The sequence below is a fragment of the Populus nigra genome, chromosome 17 (assembly GCF_951802175.1).
Source record: "Populus nigra chromosome 17, ddPopNigr1.1, whole genome shotgun sequence".
Lineage (NCBI taxonomy): Eukaryota > Viridiplantae > Streptophyta > Magnoliopsida > Malpighiales > Salicaceae > Populus > Populus nigra.
The window spans coordinates 440153-458166 of NC_084868.1; the positions used below are offsets into that span (position 1 = coordinate 440153).

General features: G+C 32.5%; 2 protein-coding genes and 1 pseudogene across 5 annotated transcripts; 2 read left to right on the top strand and 1 right to left on the bottom strand.

Moving 5' to 3' along the window:
- Positions 1-384: 384 nt before the first annotated feature.
- On the bottom strand, positions 385-7748 carry LOC133677608 (uncharacterized). 3 transcript variants are annotated; one of them, XM_062099708.1, is made up of 15 exons: positions 7582-7747; positions 7166-7447; positions 5069-5113; positions 4877-4939; positions 4692-4754; positions 4452-4514; positions 4269-4331; positions 4010-4072; positions 3865-3927; positions 3533-3595; positions 3296-3358; positions 1836-1895; positions 1471-1614; positions 1182-1277; positions 385-964 (listed from the first exon to the last, which is right to left on the bottom strand). In XM_062099708.1, exons 2-15 carry the CDS (start codon positions 7424-7426, stop codon positions 569-571), a joined length of 1506 nt encoding a protein of 501 aa, XP_061955692.1. In that variant the 5' UTR covers positions 7427-7447; positions 7582-7747; the 3' UTR covers positions 385-568. The 3 variants fall into 3 exon arrangements, with proteins under 3 accessions (XP_061955692.1, XP_061955693.1, XP_061955695.1); XM_062099709.1 differs by lacking the exon at positions 4269-4331 and having other exon boundaries at positions 7582-7748; XM_062099711.1 differs by lacking the exons at positions 4269-4331; positions 4452-4514.
- Positions 7749-10457: 2709 nt separating this feature from the next.
- Positions 10458-11659, top strand: LOC133677493 (uncharacterized; annotated as a pseudogene).
- Positions 11660-13968: 2309 nt separating this feature from the next.
- LOC133677696 (ubiquitin-conjugating enzyme E2 28) lies at positions 13969-17254 on the top strand. 2 transcript variants are annotated; one of them, XM_062099824.1, is made up of 5 exons: positions 13969-14168; positions 14251-14336; positions 14576-14703; positions 14848-14952; positions 16922-17254. In XM_062099824.1, the coding sequence occupies exons 2-5, from the start codon at positions 14267-14269 to the stop codon at positions 17063-17065; spliced, it is 447 nt and encodes a 148-aa protein (XP_061955808.1). In that variant the 5' UTR covers positions 13969-14168; positions 14251-14266; the 3' UTR covers positions 17066-17254. The 2 variants fall into 2 exon arrangements, with proteins under 2 accessions (XP_061955808.1, XP_061955807.1); XM_062099823.1 differs by having other exon boundaries at positions 13971-14168; positions 14245-14336.
- Positions 17255-18014: the final 760 nt, after the last annotated feature.

Consider the following 18014-nt stretch of genomic DNA (forward strand, 5'->3'; position numbering starts at 1 on the left):
TAAATTTTCCACGTGTTTGTTTCTTATTGGCTTAGCGGCTTCACCTCTCCTTTCTCATTGGCTGCTCATACGTTACTCACTGTATCGCGCACGATGGTTGCCGATGATAGAAGATATTCAAATTAGACGGCTGTTACTGTTCGTGAATTTTTTTATTTGGACTAGCGTGCAGGAGAATTCTTTATTTCTTGGTGATGATGTGGCGAGAAATGATTGGTTATACGTGAGCACGTTGGAAAATGTGAGTCGCCTGGCGTGACGGCAATAACATGACGCCCCTTGAAGCGTTGGTTATTTAGCTAGCCGACAGGTCGTGCAAGAAAAAAAAAATAGACGACTCGTCAATTAGTAAACTAGAGCAGAGATTCAAGACAAAATATGGTGTGCGTGTCAAGTTATCAACTCTGCATGTTATCTTTCACTTTGATGAGCAAACATGTTCGGTATGTTTAAAAAATACAGTATAATGGCTCGAATTGGGTCCATCTCTACTGCATAAAAATTTGTATATGGGCAAAAAAAAAAAATGGATGGAAAGAAGGAAACATTATGTATCCTAGCTCAAGCCCTAATTTGAATCATCTTTGCTGACCAGGTCAGCACCACTGACATATTTAGCAACAAATGATATTAACCGGAAAGGAGCTCCTGTTAGTGGAGCATCCATGAGCGGCACGCCGCTCTTATGTTCAGCTTGCATCTCCACATCTGGAACTTCATTATCATCCAATGGGATTTGCACAATTTCTTCGGCGTCAGGTTCTGAAGATTGTGGGAGCACCGCAGCAGGGGGATCTGCGTCTAAGGACTCTGACTTAAGGCCCAATGCGGACTCGCTTGATTCAGACATGGGAGGAGTTCCATTGGCAAGTTCAGAATTTCTAAGAATGACATCACTTCCGGCAGATGAAGAAAGACTAGCTGCTGCCTTTTGTTGGTCAAGTTTAATGTACAACTCATTCACCTGAGAAACAAATATAGAGTTAGGTGATTAAAGTCGTCATACTTGCTAACACATTCCACATGAATGCAAAGGCAAACCGCGCACCCAAACCCACGCATACACATGCATGGACCTGACAAACTTGGTCTCAACACCCACTTAAAGACTATACATAAAGCCTCATTAAAAGCATTGGAATTAGTTAAAGAAAGAGGAAAGCAGAATTGCAGTCCATTACTTTCTCAACAAGTTCTGCATTTTCAGTGATCAATTTGTCCACCAGTGCACAAGCTGCTTCAATCTGGGAGTTCAAGTCCTCTTTTTCAGCATCATTCTACATCAGAAACGGCGACTTTTCAGTATGTTTAATCACAATTCGTCAGAAATGTGAACAACAAAAGAACATAGCATCTCAATGTACGAATGAAAGTGTACAGTGCAGAAGTGTTCAGCAGCAAAAACTCAGACATGTGACCATAAATTTAACTTCCAATAAAAGCTCACAAGCAGGGCACTGGATTACAAACCTTTCCAAGTTCTGATGTGTTAGCAGAGGAGATGCTCTGTTGAGTCTCAACATTTTGAAGCTGTAACTTCAGGTCAGCGACACTTTCCTTCAGCTGTTGGTTTTCTTTCACGAGACTATTCCTGGAATATTCCAACTCCACCACCTGCCAGGCTTTGTTTTAATTGCCATATCAGAACAAAAACAAGGTTATGCTGCATAATGACCGTGCCATACACACTGCCTCTAGGATGACCAAATATATCAACAATTAACTTGAACAAGAAGAGCACATGAGAACCACATTTACAAACACATTTGAAGTTCAGTAGGCAGCAACAACAGAAGCAGTGATGTGACCATAACTACATGGATAAAACTATATACCTGCATTCGTAGACTTGTGATGTCGATATTCATTCTACCAACAATTTCTTTGGTTGTATTCTGTGTAGAATCATTGATATGCAAAATTAGAAGCATATACATTAATGCTTTGGTAATTCAATCTCACGACTATAAAAAGGATAGATACAAACTGCAGATACATGCTTCAACAATGCAGGAGTTATGGAACATCTTCAAAATATTTATTCTCGTTTTTCTTGAAATCTTATTGCATGTTATTTCTTATTTAGAAATTATGGTTATTATAGTTTACCATGACCTTCAAATTTATTTAGTCAGAAGTTATACTGCTTAAAAATTTATTCCATTTCCTATTCAGTTTTGATAATTGATCTGTACGGATTCTCTTTTCCTCCTTTCGTTTTTGCTGCCTATAAGAGAACGCCCACATTATCTCTTATAGTCATCACTTTGATTATTAAGGGTTAAGAATTGAAAACAGTTTCTCCTCCAATACAATTATTCTTGTTTTCTCCTATTTCATTTGTTCTACTTCTCTATCCTTTCTTCTCTCCTCTCCTCTCCTCTCCTACCTAAATCCCTCTGTGTGTACAGCATCATTGTGGAAGAACCCTCCAACTCATTTCCAACTTAAAAATTTTAACCAGTTTATCCTCTAATACAATTCTTCTAGTTTTCTCCCATTTCATTTGCTCTAATTCTCTACCCTTTCTTCCCTCCTCTCCTTCCTAAATCCCTCTCCAAGTACAACATCACTGTGCAAGAACCCTCCTACCATTTCCAAGTAAACAACATACAATGAGCACCTAACCACTTTTTTCTCCCTTTGCCATGTATAGAGTTTTTTATATGCATATATACCTGAGATTTTTCATTTATCAAAAGAGAATAAGAGGCACTTGTCCCAAAGAGCTTTACTTTCTAGCCAACTGCATACACTAAGCATGGCTGATGAAAATGTTTTAGCACCTGATCTATTTTCCAAAATCACCCTTCTAAATTAGAAACTTTTGAAGACAGAGAATTATATTTGATTCTCAATAAGAAGTAAAATAGAAGAGTAAAGAAATACTACTTTGCCTTTTCAATAACAGAATCTATATTTGGGAACAAACCAAAAAAAGAAAAACAAGACACTCCGTTATAATGGAAGCAGTGCAAATGAAGTTGGCCAAATGTAAATATGCTGTATTTTCAATGGGAAAAAAAAAAACAAAGGAAAAGGTAGGCCCTTCTGTAGACATCATCTAGTAGTCTAGATATCCCAAAACCCAAGAAACATTAAACAAGGACAAATCTCCACTCAACCACATTTCAATTCCAGCACCTGCACGCTTGAATGCATATGATACAAGATGAAACAGCCCAGTATCCAAAAGGTATGTGAGAGCTCAGCTCACTAATTAACCAAACAAAATCCTTTGAGAAGGGAAAAAAACAGGGGAAAAGGCAAACACAATGCACATAACAAGAGGTACCTCTGATACAGCCCAAGAATCTTTCTCACTATCTAACTGTCCAATTTTTTCCTCTAGGCTTGCCTGTGGAACATATCACAAAGCTATTCAACTATATAGACAAAATTTCTAAGGAATTATCGAACAATATTTCTCATGAGCGCACAACCAAAGACCAAAAATGAAATATGTGATGCCAATCATCTAAACTCTTCTTATATGGTTTCATTAAAAAAGCTTGTGAGGCAAGAAATATACCAGTTTTAAACCCAGAGCAGCCTTCTCATCCAGTAAGAGATTAAGTTTCTCCTCCAGGCCAGCCTGCATTTGATGTGGCTATACATTAACAGCTCATCTTATAAGCTGCATGCATTCAGTATTAAAATTCCATGGTTTGATGCTTATGATGAAAACACAGCTGGCAACCTTATAAGAAACTGGGTATAGTCAACTTGCATATTTAAACATGGTTTTTCAATGATGGTTCCAACTTCCAAGGCTTACCGTGTTAACGAGATATGCCCTTGAATGTGTTAAATGTTCCAAATGAGAGAAGATTTTGTTATAAGCTTATATAAAACCAAAAGTACCTCTTTCAGAAGCCAGAAATCTTTTTCTCTCTGCAATTGCATGATTTTCATCTCTAAACCAGCCTGCAAATTATCCATTTAGGCCAGACTGTAAAAGTACATTGAGTATAAAATTCACAAAGATTTAGCTGCCTGTTTATATCACCTCTTTCTGCATGTGCAAATCATTTTCAGTTTTCAATTGTTTGATTGTATCTTCAAAGGTAGCCTGTAAAAAGGCATAGTCAGGTGACTTCCTCTTCCCAACAAATATCAAACAAAAAGATTGGAACTTTAGTAACATGATTGAAAGAGAGGAGAGATAACACTATTTTCCTATCCAAACATAATACATTTCTCAACACAATTTTTCTATCTAAACATAAACTCAGTGAGTTTCTCCATCTATCTAACAATTATGCTACCTCTTTCTTTACGCATGAATTGTTTACACTTCTTAATTGATTGATTGTTTCTTCTAAGGAAGCCTGCAAAAAAAATATTGCAAACAAGGACTTACATGATTAGGAAAAAGTAGAAAAAACTAGCCTCTTAGAAGTTCAGGACATTAATCCATTTCATCCCACCATTAGATGCGTTGATATTACCTCTTTCTGTATGTGTGAATCATTTTCATCTTGTAATTGTTTGATTGTCTCTTCAAAGGTAACCTGTTAAATGCATTAAGTTACTTCTTGCATGAATTAAAAAGAATGCAGTGAGTTTCTTCATGCTTTGCATAAATGTTATTACAAAGAAACTAATTCAATATTACAACACAAAATGTGTGAAGTAATTCAGAAAATTTTGGCAAGTACATTCCCACAATTAGATTAACCTCAAAGTACCTCTTTCTGTATGTGTGAATCATTTTCATCTTGTAATTGTTTGATTGTCTCTTCAAAGGTAGCCTGTAACGCAGTAAGTTACTTCTTAAATTAAAACAAAAAAAGAAAAGGTCAACATGACAACAGGAAGAGTCTTTTGCACAAGCACGCATGCACATGGTTTTTCACAAAATATAATTCAGTACCTGTGTCTTTATGAGTGAATCGGTTTCATTTTGTAAATGTTTGATTGTATCTTCTAAAGCAGCCTGTACAAAAGAAAAAAAAATACTATTTAAAACTAATGTTAAAAACAAAGATATCCAATTATGTAAATAAATGATAGAGGGAAGAGGGAAAGAATTAAGAATGAAAAGCCAGCTGACTGAATGTGTCACCTCTCTTTGAAGCCACCACTGCTTCTCTGCTTCAGCCAAGATGGACTGCAAAACAGAATTTTAAAACGATGGGATCATTATCAGCAGTCAATCCTACAGAAAATCTAAATGTAAGTAGCAAAATGAAGAAGAATCTGAAAACACGTAGCAACTGGAAAATGGTCACACGTATTATCCAATCTTTCCTTAGCACAAGACAAAAAAAAATGTAAACAAAAAGACTACACCATGAACCAAAATCTCAGAAGTTTACATTAAGGGATACGAAAAATACAAATTGTCACATCTTGCCTCCTCCCACAAATCTTCCACAGAAAAAACTGAATAATAATGATTTCACAAATTAGACAGAGCCATAAAAATTTAAGCAAGCTGCCAGGCTTCTGAATTTGAATTTGTTGACATAATGAGAAGTTCCCGCAACATCAAATCAAGAGAATCATGGTTCCAATTCTTACAAAAAACAAAGATATCCAATTATGTAAATAAATGATAGAGGGAAGAGGGAAAGAATTAAGAATGAAAAGCCAGCTGACTGAATGTGTCACCTCTCTTTGAAGCCACCACTGCTTCTCTGCTTCAGCCAAGATGGACTGCAAAACAGAATTTTAAAACGATGGGATCATTATCAGCAGTCAATCCTACAGAAAATCTAAATGTAAGTAGCAAAATGAAGAAGAATCTGAAAACACGTAGCAACTGGAAAATGGTCACACGTATTATCCAATCTTTCCTTAGCACAAGACAAAAAAAAATGTAAACAAAAAGACTACACCATGAACCAAAATCTCAGAAGTTTACATTAAGGGATACGAAAAATACAAATTGTCACATCTTGCCTCCTCCCACAAATCTTCCACAGAAAAAACTGAATAATAATGATTTCACAAATTAGACAGAGCCATAAAAATTTAAGCAAGCTGCCAGGCTTCTGAATTTGAATTTGTTGACATAATGAGAAGTTCCCGCAACATCAAATCAAGAGAATCATGGTTCCAATTCTTACAAAAAACAAAGATATCCAATTATGTAAATAAATGATAGAGGGAAGAGGGAAAGAATTAAGAATGAAAAGCCAGCTGACTGAATGTGTCACCTCTCTTTGAAGCCACCACTGCTTCTCTGCTTCAGCCAAGATGGACTGCAAAACAGAATTTTAAAACGATGGGATCATTATCAGCAGTCAATCCTACAGAAAATCTAAATGTAAGTAGCAAAATGAAGAAGAATCTGAAAACACGTAGCAACTGGAAAATGGTCACACGTATTATCCAATCTTTCCTTAGCACAAGACAAAAAAAAATGTAAACAAAAAGACTACACCATGAACCAAAATCTCAGAAGTTTACATTAAGGGATACGAAAAATACAAATTGTCACATCTTGCCTCCTCCCACAAATCTTCCACAGAAAAAACTGAATAATAATGATTTCACAAATTAGACAGAGCCATAAAAATTTAAGCAAGCTGCCAGGCTTCTGAATTTGAATTTGTTGACATAATGAGAAGTTCCCGCAACATCAAATCAAGAGAATCATGGTTCCAATTCTTACAATCACATCAAATCAAGAGAATCATGGATCCAATTCTTATAATCACAACACTGAAAGCCAACAAAAAAAAAACAAAGGAGGGGGAGCTTCAAGACGAGAATCGTACACAAAATAGAGCAGTAATACTATGAGAGCCACACTTACATTGAATTAACCAAAACGTTCATCTGAGTGACCCAAACCAATCAATGCAAGAAACACATCAATAAAAACTTTTTTCCAGACCCCTTGCTAGCAAAACTACAGTGATCATCGTAGAGTGTAGCAAATGACAATGCGATTCTCGGGTTATCACTATTAATCAAAACTTAACTTAATTTATGAAAAAAACACAAAATTTTCACCTCTAACATATCAATAATCAAATCATACATATGATCTAACAATTTCTTTCTCTTTTTTTTTCTTTTTCCATTTTTTATTAACAAAACTAAGTGGTTAATTCTCCATTTATTTATCAATTAATAAACTAAGAACAAATCAAACCCACCTAGTAAGACAAACACAAAAAAACAATAAGAATTGGATTAAAAAAAAACTTACAGATTGTGGTGCTACTCCATTGGGCTTATCATTATGTGTATTAAAATCCTCCACATCCACAGCATCACCATTTGAAGATACCTCTATTACTTGATTATCATTCTCATTACCATGATTCTGCCCATTGTTGTTGTTGTTGTTGTTGTTGTGATGATCAACCGACACGTCGTCTTCCGCTGCTTGATTACTATTAGTATTACCATGATTGTTCTGTTTGTTTTTCTTTTTCTTGTTTCGCTTCTTCTTCTTCTCTTCCTCCATTTTTAATAAATTAAAGAAAACCTGCAATCAGATCAAAGTTAATTAACTGATTAATTAATTATATAAGATCTCGCTTTCATTTCTTGCAATCAGATCTGAATAAAAAAAATCAGTAAATTCGATAGAGATCGGATGCAATGGTCTCTGATACATACTGATGCACTGAAGAATTCGTCTTCTTCTCAAGGAGAGTGAAAAAGCTGAAAACTAGTCGTCTTTCAGCGGGTAACGGTTTCTTTTCGTTGATGGAATAAGAAGAGGAGAGATGTTCTGATGGCTGATGAAAGAGAGGTATGCAAATCAAGTGGCTGTGATTGTTGCTCAAACTTGGTATTTATTTCGTGCATCGCTGTAATAAAATTCTTTTTTTTTTTAAGTATCAAAACAAGTAGTTTGGAAGAAGAAGAAAAATCAACGGTTTTTTTATTATTTTTTTAAAGCTAATGGTTTTAGATTAACAGTATGTTCTATAGTGCGATAATATAACAGTTGTTTTTTAAATAATTTTTTATACTAAAATATATAATAATAATTTTTTAGAAAAAAATTATTTTTAATATAAATACATCAAAACGATTCAAAACATATAAATTATATTAAATTTTAGTAAAAAAACAAAAAAAAAATTAAACCAAATTTCTACCACGGTCCCAACCGTTTCTAAGTTCTTATAAGTTGATATCAGCAAGTCAATTTAGGGTTTGAGTGAACCAGAAGATTTTTATTTTTATTTTTTTTAATAATTAATATATTATTTTAAAATAATTTTAAAATATTAAAAAATAAAGTTAAAAAAAAATAGAAATACACCATATAAACACTCACGATTAACTATGAATTCATATTGTAAAAAATAACTATGAATGTATGGACAAATTTGGTTTTTTATCTTTCAATGTAATTACTAAAATGCTACTAGAAACAAAACATATGTAGTCTAGAGGTTGTTTGGTATTTTTACGGTGGTTTTCTTCATTAATAAATTAAATAAAAAAAAAGGAAATAAAAGTTGTTAGGGCATGTAGTACAAGTATTTGCATGTGAGGGACCTCCTAATAGCTAAAAAGAAAAAACATTCATTTTTGTTGACCGTGCATGTTGAGGTGCATTCACCGAGGTGGTGTATGTGGGGCTTTTCGAGGTGGTTAGGCAACAGTTGGATCTCCCATCCCTTCTTTTTTTTACATTCTTCAAAAAAACATGCTAACCCAGCTAAAATTAAAAGTTGTCCTCAATTTTCTTCTTATTTCAATTGTATCCCTTATTCTTATGATTGCTCTTTATTTGTTTTGATTTTTTTCAATTTCATCCTTTAGTATCTTGTCATGTTTTGTATTAATATAAAATTTGATCTTCATTATTTTAATTGTTATTTTATAAAAAAAATTCAATTTCATCCATCATTACTTGATTAATTTTAATTTTCATGTCGGACTTGTCCCTTATTCTTTTAATAGTTTTTTTTGTCTTGGTTTATTTTTTTGAAATTTGTTTATTTTTTTAATTTCATCATTTAATATTTAATTTTTTTAGAACTAGGCTTCATTAATTTTTTAATGTAGTGATCTCGATCTCATGACTCGGGTCACGAGTATGGAATTTTAACCTAGATCGATATTGGTTTTTTTTTCAACAATTTTATTTTTTGATTTCATAATTTAATATTGAGTTTATTGAAGAAGTATTTTTTTATTTTACTTTCTACGATGATAACTTGGTTTTGCAGTCCAGGTCATACATTTACCATATTAGCTTGGATTGACTTTGGGCTTTTTCACCATTTTTATGTTAAATTATTTTTTATTTTTTATTTTTTTATCATTTTTTAAAATTTATTTTTCAGGCTTTAGCATTAGATTTTTGAGAATTGAGTTTTGTTATTTTTTTATGTGGTCAACCTTGTCTCAAGCATGGGTCACGAGTATGAGATGTTAGCCCTCGTTGATACTGATATTCTTTTTTAATCTATTTTTACACCTGTTTTCTTTATTGATTTCAGCTTTTGACTTTGATTTTATTAAACATTTAGTTTTTTTATTCTTTTCTTATATATTTTTTACGACAATGTTCTAGTTTCACAATTCGGATCACAAGCTTATCATGTTAACATGGATTAAGTGAGAAATTTTTTATTTTTATTTTTTCAATTTCTTTTCGTCTTCATTATGTTTGAGTCACAAAATTTTTAATGCTTGCATCACTTTAACATTGTGTTTTTTAAGTTATGAAAAAACTCAACTCAACTGCATACCACCCACCTAGTCGTTCCTGAAGCAAATAAGGTATTGGTTCAACGAGCAAGAATCCAGTTTCTACTCTTAGAGCATCTCCAATGAAAAATGCTATATTAAAGAGCCAAATTGAGAAAATAGCTTTTTGAATAGTGTAAATATAGCTTTTTTGATTATGTGCATTCCAATGGTAAAAAGCTATTTAGAAAAGCCAATTATATTTTAATATATTTCATGTTAAATTAATTTTAATATAATTATATAACTAATTTAGATATGTTATATACAATATAATTATGATGTTATTAATTATATAATTAATATGAGTACTTAATAAAAGTAATATAAAATTAATGAAGTAATATGAAAGTTAAAAGATATAATTTAAAATTTATTTATATGAATATTTTTAATTTTAAGTTTTATATGTTATTGTTAAAATTTTAATTTTTAAAAGTAAATTCAAATTCAAACTTTGAAAAAAACTACCAACATTTTTAATTTTGATTTTCAATTTTTTTTTAAATTCAAGCTTTGAAAAAATGACCGCCAACATTTTAAATTTTAAAATTTCAAATTTTGAAAAAATTATCGCCAACATTCTAAGATTTTACAATTTGAAAAAATAATCTATCTATAAATATTCTCATATACCTTAACATTTTTTCTCGTCATTTTCTTCTCTTCAATCTTTGTTATATTTCATTAAAATTCATTATGAATCATTCTAATTTTAATTTTTATGATGCTTTTGATTTTGATGATGACACTCTGTGTTCGCTTTTCAAATTCCTATCGCTATGATTGCTGAAGAAGAATTGAATAATCAAGAGCGGAGAACAGGGTATCGTGGCTCTATTCTTGGTCACAATATTGTCAATCGTAATAGAAAGGAAGGTGAGTTAAGGTTATATAATGATTATTTTGATGAAAATTCTAAATTCACTGAAAGTCAATTTTGAAGAAGATTTAGGATGTGTTGTTGTCTTTTTCTTCGGATCGCAAATGTAGTGGAAGCTTATAATCTATATTTCAAACAAAGGACAGATGCTCTTGGTGTTTTTGGTTTATTTTGCCTTCAAAAGGTAACTGCAGCTCACAAAATACTTGCATATGGTATTCCTGCAGATTTTACTGATGAATATCTTCAAATTGGAGAAACCACTGTGATAGAAAGTCTTAGAGCTTTCATCAAAGCGATCGTAGAAGTTTTTGGTGATTGGTATCTAAGGGCACCAAACAAGACCGATATTTATCGATTATTATCAATTGGAGAGCAACGTGGATTTCCAGGGATGTTAGGGAGCATTGACTGTATGCATTGGAAATAAGAGAAATGCTCAATTGCATGGCTGAGATGTATACTGGTCATTGTCGTGAACCAACTATAATTCTAGAGGCGGTGGCTTCACAAGATCTTTGGATATGGCATGCCTTTTTTGGAATGTCTAGATCATTAAATGATATTAATGTTCTTGATCGGTCACCTATCTTCGCTGCACTTGCTGAAGGTCGTACTGCTCCTGTCAATTATACAATTAATGGGTATAAATATACAATGGGATACTATTTAATAGATGGGATTTATCCTAATTGGTCAACCTTTGTTAAGACAATTCCAAGACCATTAGGAGCAAAGAGAAAATATTTTGCAAGCAAGCAAGAGTCTATAAGAAAGGATGTGGAGTGGGCATTTGGGGTGCTCCAATTTCATTTTGCAATTGTACGTGGACCTGTTCGATACTAGGATGAAGAAACGCTTGCATATATTATGAAAGCTTGCATAATAATGCATAATATGATTATTGAGGATGAAGGAGTAATGAACCTTGAATTTGACCATGAATATGAAGTCAATTCCTTTATATCAGTGTCACATGGTGAAATACCAAAACTACATGATTTTCTTCAAACTCATAATCGAATTAGGGATAAAGCAACTAACTCTCAACTACAAGAAAATTTGATTGAACATTTGTGGGAACAATATGGCAATAAGTAAAATCTTTAGATTTGAACTTCTTATGTTATCATAATTTTCAAGTTTTTTATGTTTTTTTTTCATTATGGTTGTTATCTTTTAAGTTAATTAATCATACTTATTATTGTTAAGTGTTAGAGGAACTTCAAAAAAGTATTATGAATTGAAATAACCAAGAATTTTCTACATATTTAATTAAAAATACATTACATTACAATAAATCAATCAAAGTTAATTAAAAATTAAAACCTCTCTTTTGCATAATTTCTAACTTTATATTTTGAAAATACGCTGCAGAAATTGGATCTAAATTAGAAATATTCATTTTCATAATTTGTTTTTCTTTCTTAATCCTGTCCAATTCTTGTTTCTCTTGACTTTGTTGAATCATCATGGCTTGTTGCTCTAACATAATTTTTCTGTCTTATTTCTTCTGATCCTCAATTTCAACTAGAGTATCCCTGAATTGTTGTAAGAGATTTGTTACAGTTACCTCCCCAACTTTATCCTTTTCTTATCTACGTTTAAGTCATTCCTTTACAGCCTTCTGATCGATTGGTCTATCTTGATAAATCAATGGTTCACTATCTTCTTATAAACTAACAGAATCAGAGGTAGATGGAGTTGATGAAGCCGGACTTGCATTGACATGACTTTTTTTGTTTCTTGTTTGACCTTTGATATTGACTTGCACGCTCAAATTGTCATTTGGGTTCTTTTCTTAAGATAATTCAACAATGTTCTAGTTGAAATCGTTTGCTAACGCAAGAAGCATACATTTGCCGAGCATTATTAATCTGGTAAATAAATAAATTAAATAATGTTAAAATATATGTTAAATAATTTAACATGGAAATGAATACTAAAATTACCCTTGATTCTTTGGTCATTCCACTTTGCTAATGATTTTCAATTTGAGTAACAAATCCAACAAATTTACCAACTTCTCTATTTATTTCTTGCCATCTATTTGAGATGTTTATTTAGAAACGATTATTCAAGTTTCCTCCATTCTCTACAAAGTAAACATATACGCGAGCTCATAATTGTTTTGTTTGCTGTTCAACTCCTGTAATTGGATCCTTGCTTGTATTTAACCATGTAGAGACAAGTAAACAATCTTCTTCTGGTGAGAAGTTTTTACTTTTTTATGATTTTTTTATTGTATTGACATTTAAATTCGAGTATGTTAAGTCATTAATTAATTGATAAGAATCGTTTGGTTGAGAGAGAAGATATTTTGACTCGCTCATAAAAAAGTTGGTAAAAGAGCTCGGAAAATTTGAATCCATCTGCATTGAAAAAAATAACTCAAGTTAAAACCTTATAAAAGGGTGTAAAAGAAGCTCACATTCAATATCTAGCAATTTTATAGTTTCCATACATGTGAATTAATAATAAGAATTGCCTTCTACTTGTTCTAACATTAATCTAATCATACAATTAATCTAATCACTTGGTTTAGTTGTATTTTTAACAAGACAAAATATAATTGACCTCAAATTAAAATAAACAATCAAAAATAAATTTAAGATATGTCACTCCATGTTTTTATCAATATCAGCTACTATCATTACTTCCTTTCAATTTTGTCAAAGATAACAATAAAAATAAAAATTATCTTCCTTAACCTATATCAAAAACATAAAATAACAAAGAAATAAAAATCATTACAAATAGCAAATAAAAATCAAGAGATGCAAAAAAATAATAAAAATAGAAAAAGTCTTTAAGCACACGTACCTTTTGATTTCAGCTAATTAACACAATCGATGTTATTAATTAACCGGAGAACAATTAATTCTTGTTTTCTAAATCAGAGAGAAGGGTGAAATTTGCAGGTAAATTTTTTTTCCTTATGTTTTGCTTAAATGTTGTCTCTTTCCTTCTGTTAGTTCTGCTTTTAAATGAAAAACATTAATGTTGGTCAACGAATACAAAATAAAGACGTTGGCCAACAGATATAAATCAACAGAGAAAAAAACAGTTGCCAACATTTTCATTTGCCTTTTGCTACTGAAAAAGATAAAAATAGCTTTTACCATATTCAACAGCTATTTTAGCTACCCGGTTGAAGTGGACAAAAACAAATAAAAAAGCTAAAAGTACAAGATTTTCCTTTTAACTCTTCTTTTACCTTCTCGTTGGAAATGCTCTTTTCAATATCACCCTTTTAATTTCCCACCATATTACCAAATAAACACTAAAATCATAATAATAATTAATAAATTTTAAACTACGAGAGTCGAAGTGTAACATTAATAAATTTACAAGGACAAAAATTTATTTAACCCTCAAGAATAAGACTATACGGAGAAAGGTGGCATAATTTTATTTCAGCACCGCCAAACAGACCCTAACACAATAAAAGGAGATTCCGGAAAAAACCAAAAGCAGACCCTCCTCCTCCTCCTCCGCGGCTACCTCTTTTATCTGTCAGATAACAGGGAGTGGGAAATCAGCGGTTGTGTTGGTCCACTGTCGACTTATTTCCAGATCGCAGATTTCCCCTTCCACCACTCATCTTCAGGTACTCTTTCTTTTTCTTTCGTTTTTGTTTGTTTTCTGCTGTTTGTAACTTTTTTTTCTCTTTTGTTTTTAACAAGGTGAAGAGGAGAGGTAAAAATAATGGCTGCAAAGCGTATCTTGAAGGAACTCAAGGATTTACAGAAGGATCCACCTACTTCTTGCAGTGCAGGTGTGCAATATTTTTTTTTTTTAAATTTCTGAAAGCCCAGCTCTTTATTTATTCTGATTTGGCAAAATTTCAGTTTTCTGCTTTTTTTTCTTTTTTTTTATGTGAACTTCAGTCTGCTTGGTTGTGGCTTGAAGCCCACTCTGCTTGAACTTTTTTTTTTTTGCAATGGATGATTAGTTTTATCTGGGATTGTTCAAATCTGGAGGTTGGTAAATCCTGGGTTTTGATTGGATATATAGGTCCTGTAGCTGAAGATATGTTTCACTGGCAAGCAACAATAATGGGACCTGCTGATAGTCCATATGCAGGTGGGGTGTTTCTAGTAACCATCCATTTCCCTCCTGATTATCCTTTCAAACCTCCAAAGGTAATTTGTTTTGCTGTCAATGGAGCAATTTCAGATTTTGACTTGCGTATGTGGTTAGATAAAAAGGCTTTGTTTTGTTTGGTTGTGTGTGCCCATTTTTTTTATCCGGAGGGATAATGATGTTTTTTTTTACACTCTTTTCAGGTTGCGTTTAGGACCAAGGTCTTTCATCCCAACATTAATAGTAATGGAAGCATTTGTCTTGATATCCTCAAAGAGCAGTGGAGTCCTGCTCTTACCATTTCTAAGGTTTGATTTTGCTCTGTTAATATATGCTGATAACATGTTAATGTGCTGCAGTTCTTGTTTTTTTCTAGCAATAGTTTGCTCGAGTAAAGTTTGTAGACTATGATCTGTTTTAGGATGAATGGAGAATGGAAGAGTTTGTGATCACATAGTTTATGTGGCAGTAGTTTAAGAATACAGGCATTCACATCACTCTCTTCCAAATTTATTGTTACTAACAGGGGCAGAGCTAGAATTATTTGTTAGGGGGGCCAAAATTAATATAACAAGATATAATATTTGTTTTAATTTATTGTACATGAGTTGTAAAACAAAACCTGTATAATTTAGTTTTATTCAAATAACTTACTACAAACATATAATGACCTTTGTATAAGGTAAAATGTTTGGAGCAATATCAAATTGAGTCAAAGCAATGAAGTTAATTTCATCTTCATAATGTATCCATCACTTTAATGTTGTTGGTCTTTATATCTATCAAATATAAACATATAAAGTATATAAGAAACACTAGTTAAAGCAAAGCATTATTTATGTTTGATAAACTTTGAAATAAAGCAAAAAATAATAAAGAATGATTTTTACATATTTATTTTAATTGTGCTCGTCATTCTTTCATAGAATAGAAATCATCAATTATCATATCAATTGTGAATCTTTTAGCAATTTCTTTTTCTATATAAACAATCAAATAATTTGCAAGAAAATCATCCTCCATCCGATTGCGAAGTCTTGTTTTAACAATCTTCATCACTGAAAAAGCTCGTTTAGTAGGCTGTGAGTTATCAATATTTTTTCTTGTTTTTTCAAAAAAAAAAAAACAGTTCTTTTTATTTTGTTCATGGTTCAACTTGAAATCAAAACATATATCGTAAGAAAAAATTGATAATTTTGGTGGCTCTGCTAAAACAAAATATATAAAAAAAATTCAAGCATAATCAAAACAAACCAATAAAATATATCTAATTAATTAGAAAAAAATCACTATAACAAGAATTCAAAAAAACAATTGGTAGAACTAGCAGATCTAAGAAAAAAAAGAGCAAAAATGGTAGAATTATAAAAAAAACATCATCAAATTATTAACAAACATTTCAAAACAAAACAAAATTAGATTTTAAATTTAAATTACCTTGTTTTGTTTGATGAAAGATAAATTAATTGGTAGCTCTACTTTAATCTTTTTGTAGAAAAATTTTGCTCATGATTTGTGTTTTTATTTCTGTTTTTGATTGGCTGCAGGATTTATATGAGGGTAAATTGGTGGCTCTGTTTTTTATTTCACAAAATAATGTTTTTATATTTTTTTTCCCCGTGTAGGTCAAGAATAAATTCAAAAGAAATCAAAAGTAAAGTCACACTTAAATGCTCACCTCTTTACAATAAAAAATAAAAAATCTAAAATCTCCTCACATTTAATTACCCATTAATTAAAAAAAAATGTCTTGCAGGGGGGCCCGGGCCCCTGCTTCCGCCCCTGACTAGTTACGCTTATTGCTAAGAGTATCTTATAGATTTTTATCCATGTTTATTGTCTGCAAAATGTGTTCATCAAGAATCTAGAATGTTATTCTGAATTGACCAAGTGTAATGCTACGGCAGTAAAATTTGCTTGCCAGTCTATGCTTGTGTGTGTAGATAGCAATGGTGCGTGTCTTGTTCTCCTGTTTAGCAACTTGAATGTTCTCCTGCAGTTAATGTTTCTTAGGATATAAAACATGAATTGGCTTCATGCTCCATAGATTAGGAACATGAGGCTCTCTGTTGCTGAAATTCAAACAGGGCTCTTCTTCTTCTTCTTTAATTTATCAATGCTGTCAAAGCAGAATGGTTCAGTGGGTTGGTTGGGTGAGCATGAGGCTTTAGATTTCATCTTGAAACTAACACAGAAGTCTCTGTACTTGACTCCCATGCTACCACAGTCAAAGAAAGATTTGTTAATTATTTCTGCTAATTGATGGATGCTTATCAGGTACTGCTCTCCATTTGCTCATTGCTGACTGATCCAAATCCTGATGACCCTCTTGTACCAGAGATTGCCCATATGTACAAGACTGACCGAGCCAAATATGAAGCCACTGCTCGCAGTTGGACACAGAAGTATGCCATGGGCTGACGTTATGGAAACATTGTATAAATGGCTTGCGTTTATTGTTATGTGTTGAAACATGGTCTGTTTACTCTTTTGGGGTTGGTTTTGTGAGGGTTTGAATTTCATAAGAATGAATGATATTTCGTGCAGCTCCAAACTATGATTTGGGGGTTGCATGGAAATAATATATGGAAAGTATGTCGTTTTAATCTAGACGTTTCTTGTTGCTGCCTTTTTTAACTGTTTACCCTTTGGGCATTTCATTTCATTTATTTTTCTGTATCCTACCTTGCATGCCCATTGTAAAAGCCAGGCCATTTGTTTTATGCGAGGTGTCCATAGTGTAGACATAGAAAGAGGCATTCCACTTCTATTTTTAAGCTTTGACATCCAGCTGTGGAAAAGTGTGTTTGTTTACGAGATGCATCGTGTAGTGCACCTCATGAACAAACACGCCCGACTTTGCTCAGCAGACCTCATTGTGAAAATACTGAGATTGAACGTGAAAGATTATCTTATAGGAAATGGAGGCAGGAAAAGCTTAAATCACTCTTTGAATGTTTAAATATAACAAAATGAGATTTCATTGTCATGGTGATTCTGTTTCATTTACCCTGTTATGGGGCACAGATAAAAGGATCTTCCGGGTTAAATTCCGTTCGTTCAAGGTTCTCGAGGGTGGAGTTTTGCTCTCCAACTGAAAACCTTCGAAGTGAATACCTGTGAAATATGAATGAGAGGCACCATCGACTTCATGAAGAATCAAGCTTCTTGTTCTTCACCTCGTCGGCCATTCTTCTCTTGCTCGCAGCTAGCAAATTTAACCACCTCTCAGATATCAATGCTGTCTCTTGTTGTTGACATCTATCTGGGATATTTGTGATGCTTGGCGAGAGACAAAACAAAAGAAATGACATCTTCAGACTGACCAAATACCTGCCAATAAGAGCATGTAAATCCAGCATAGGAATTT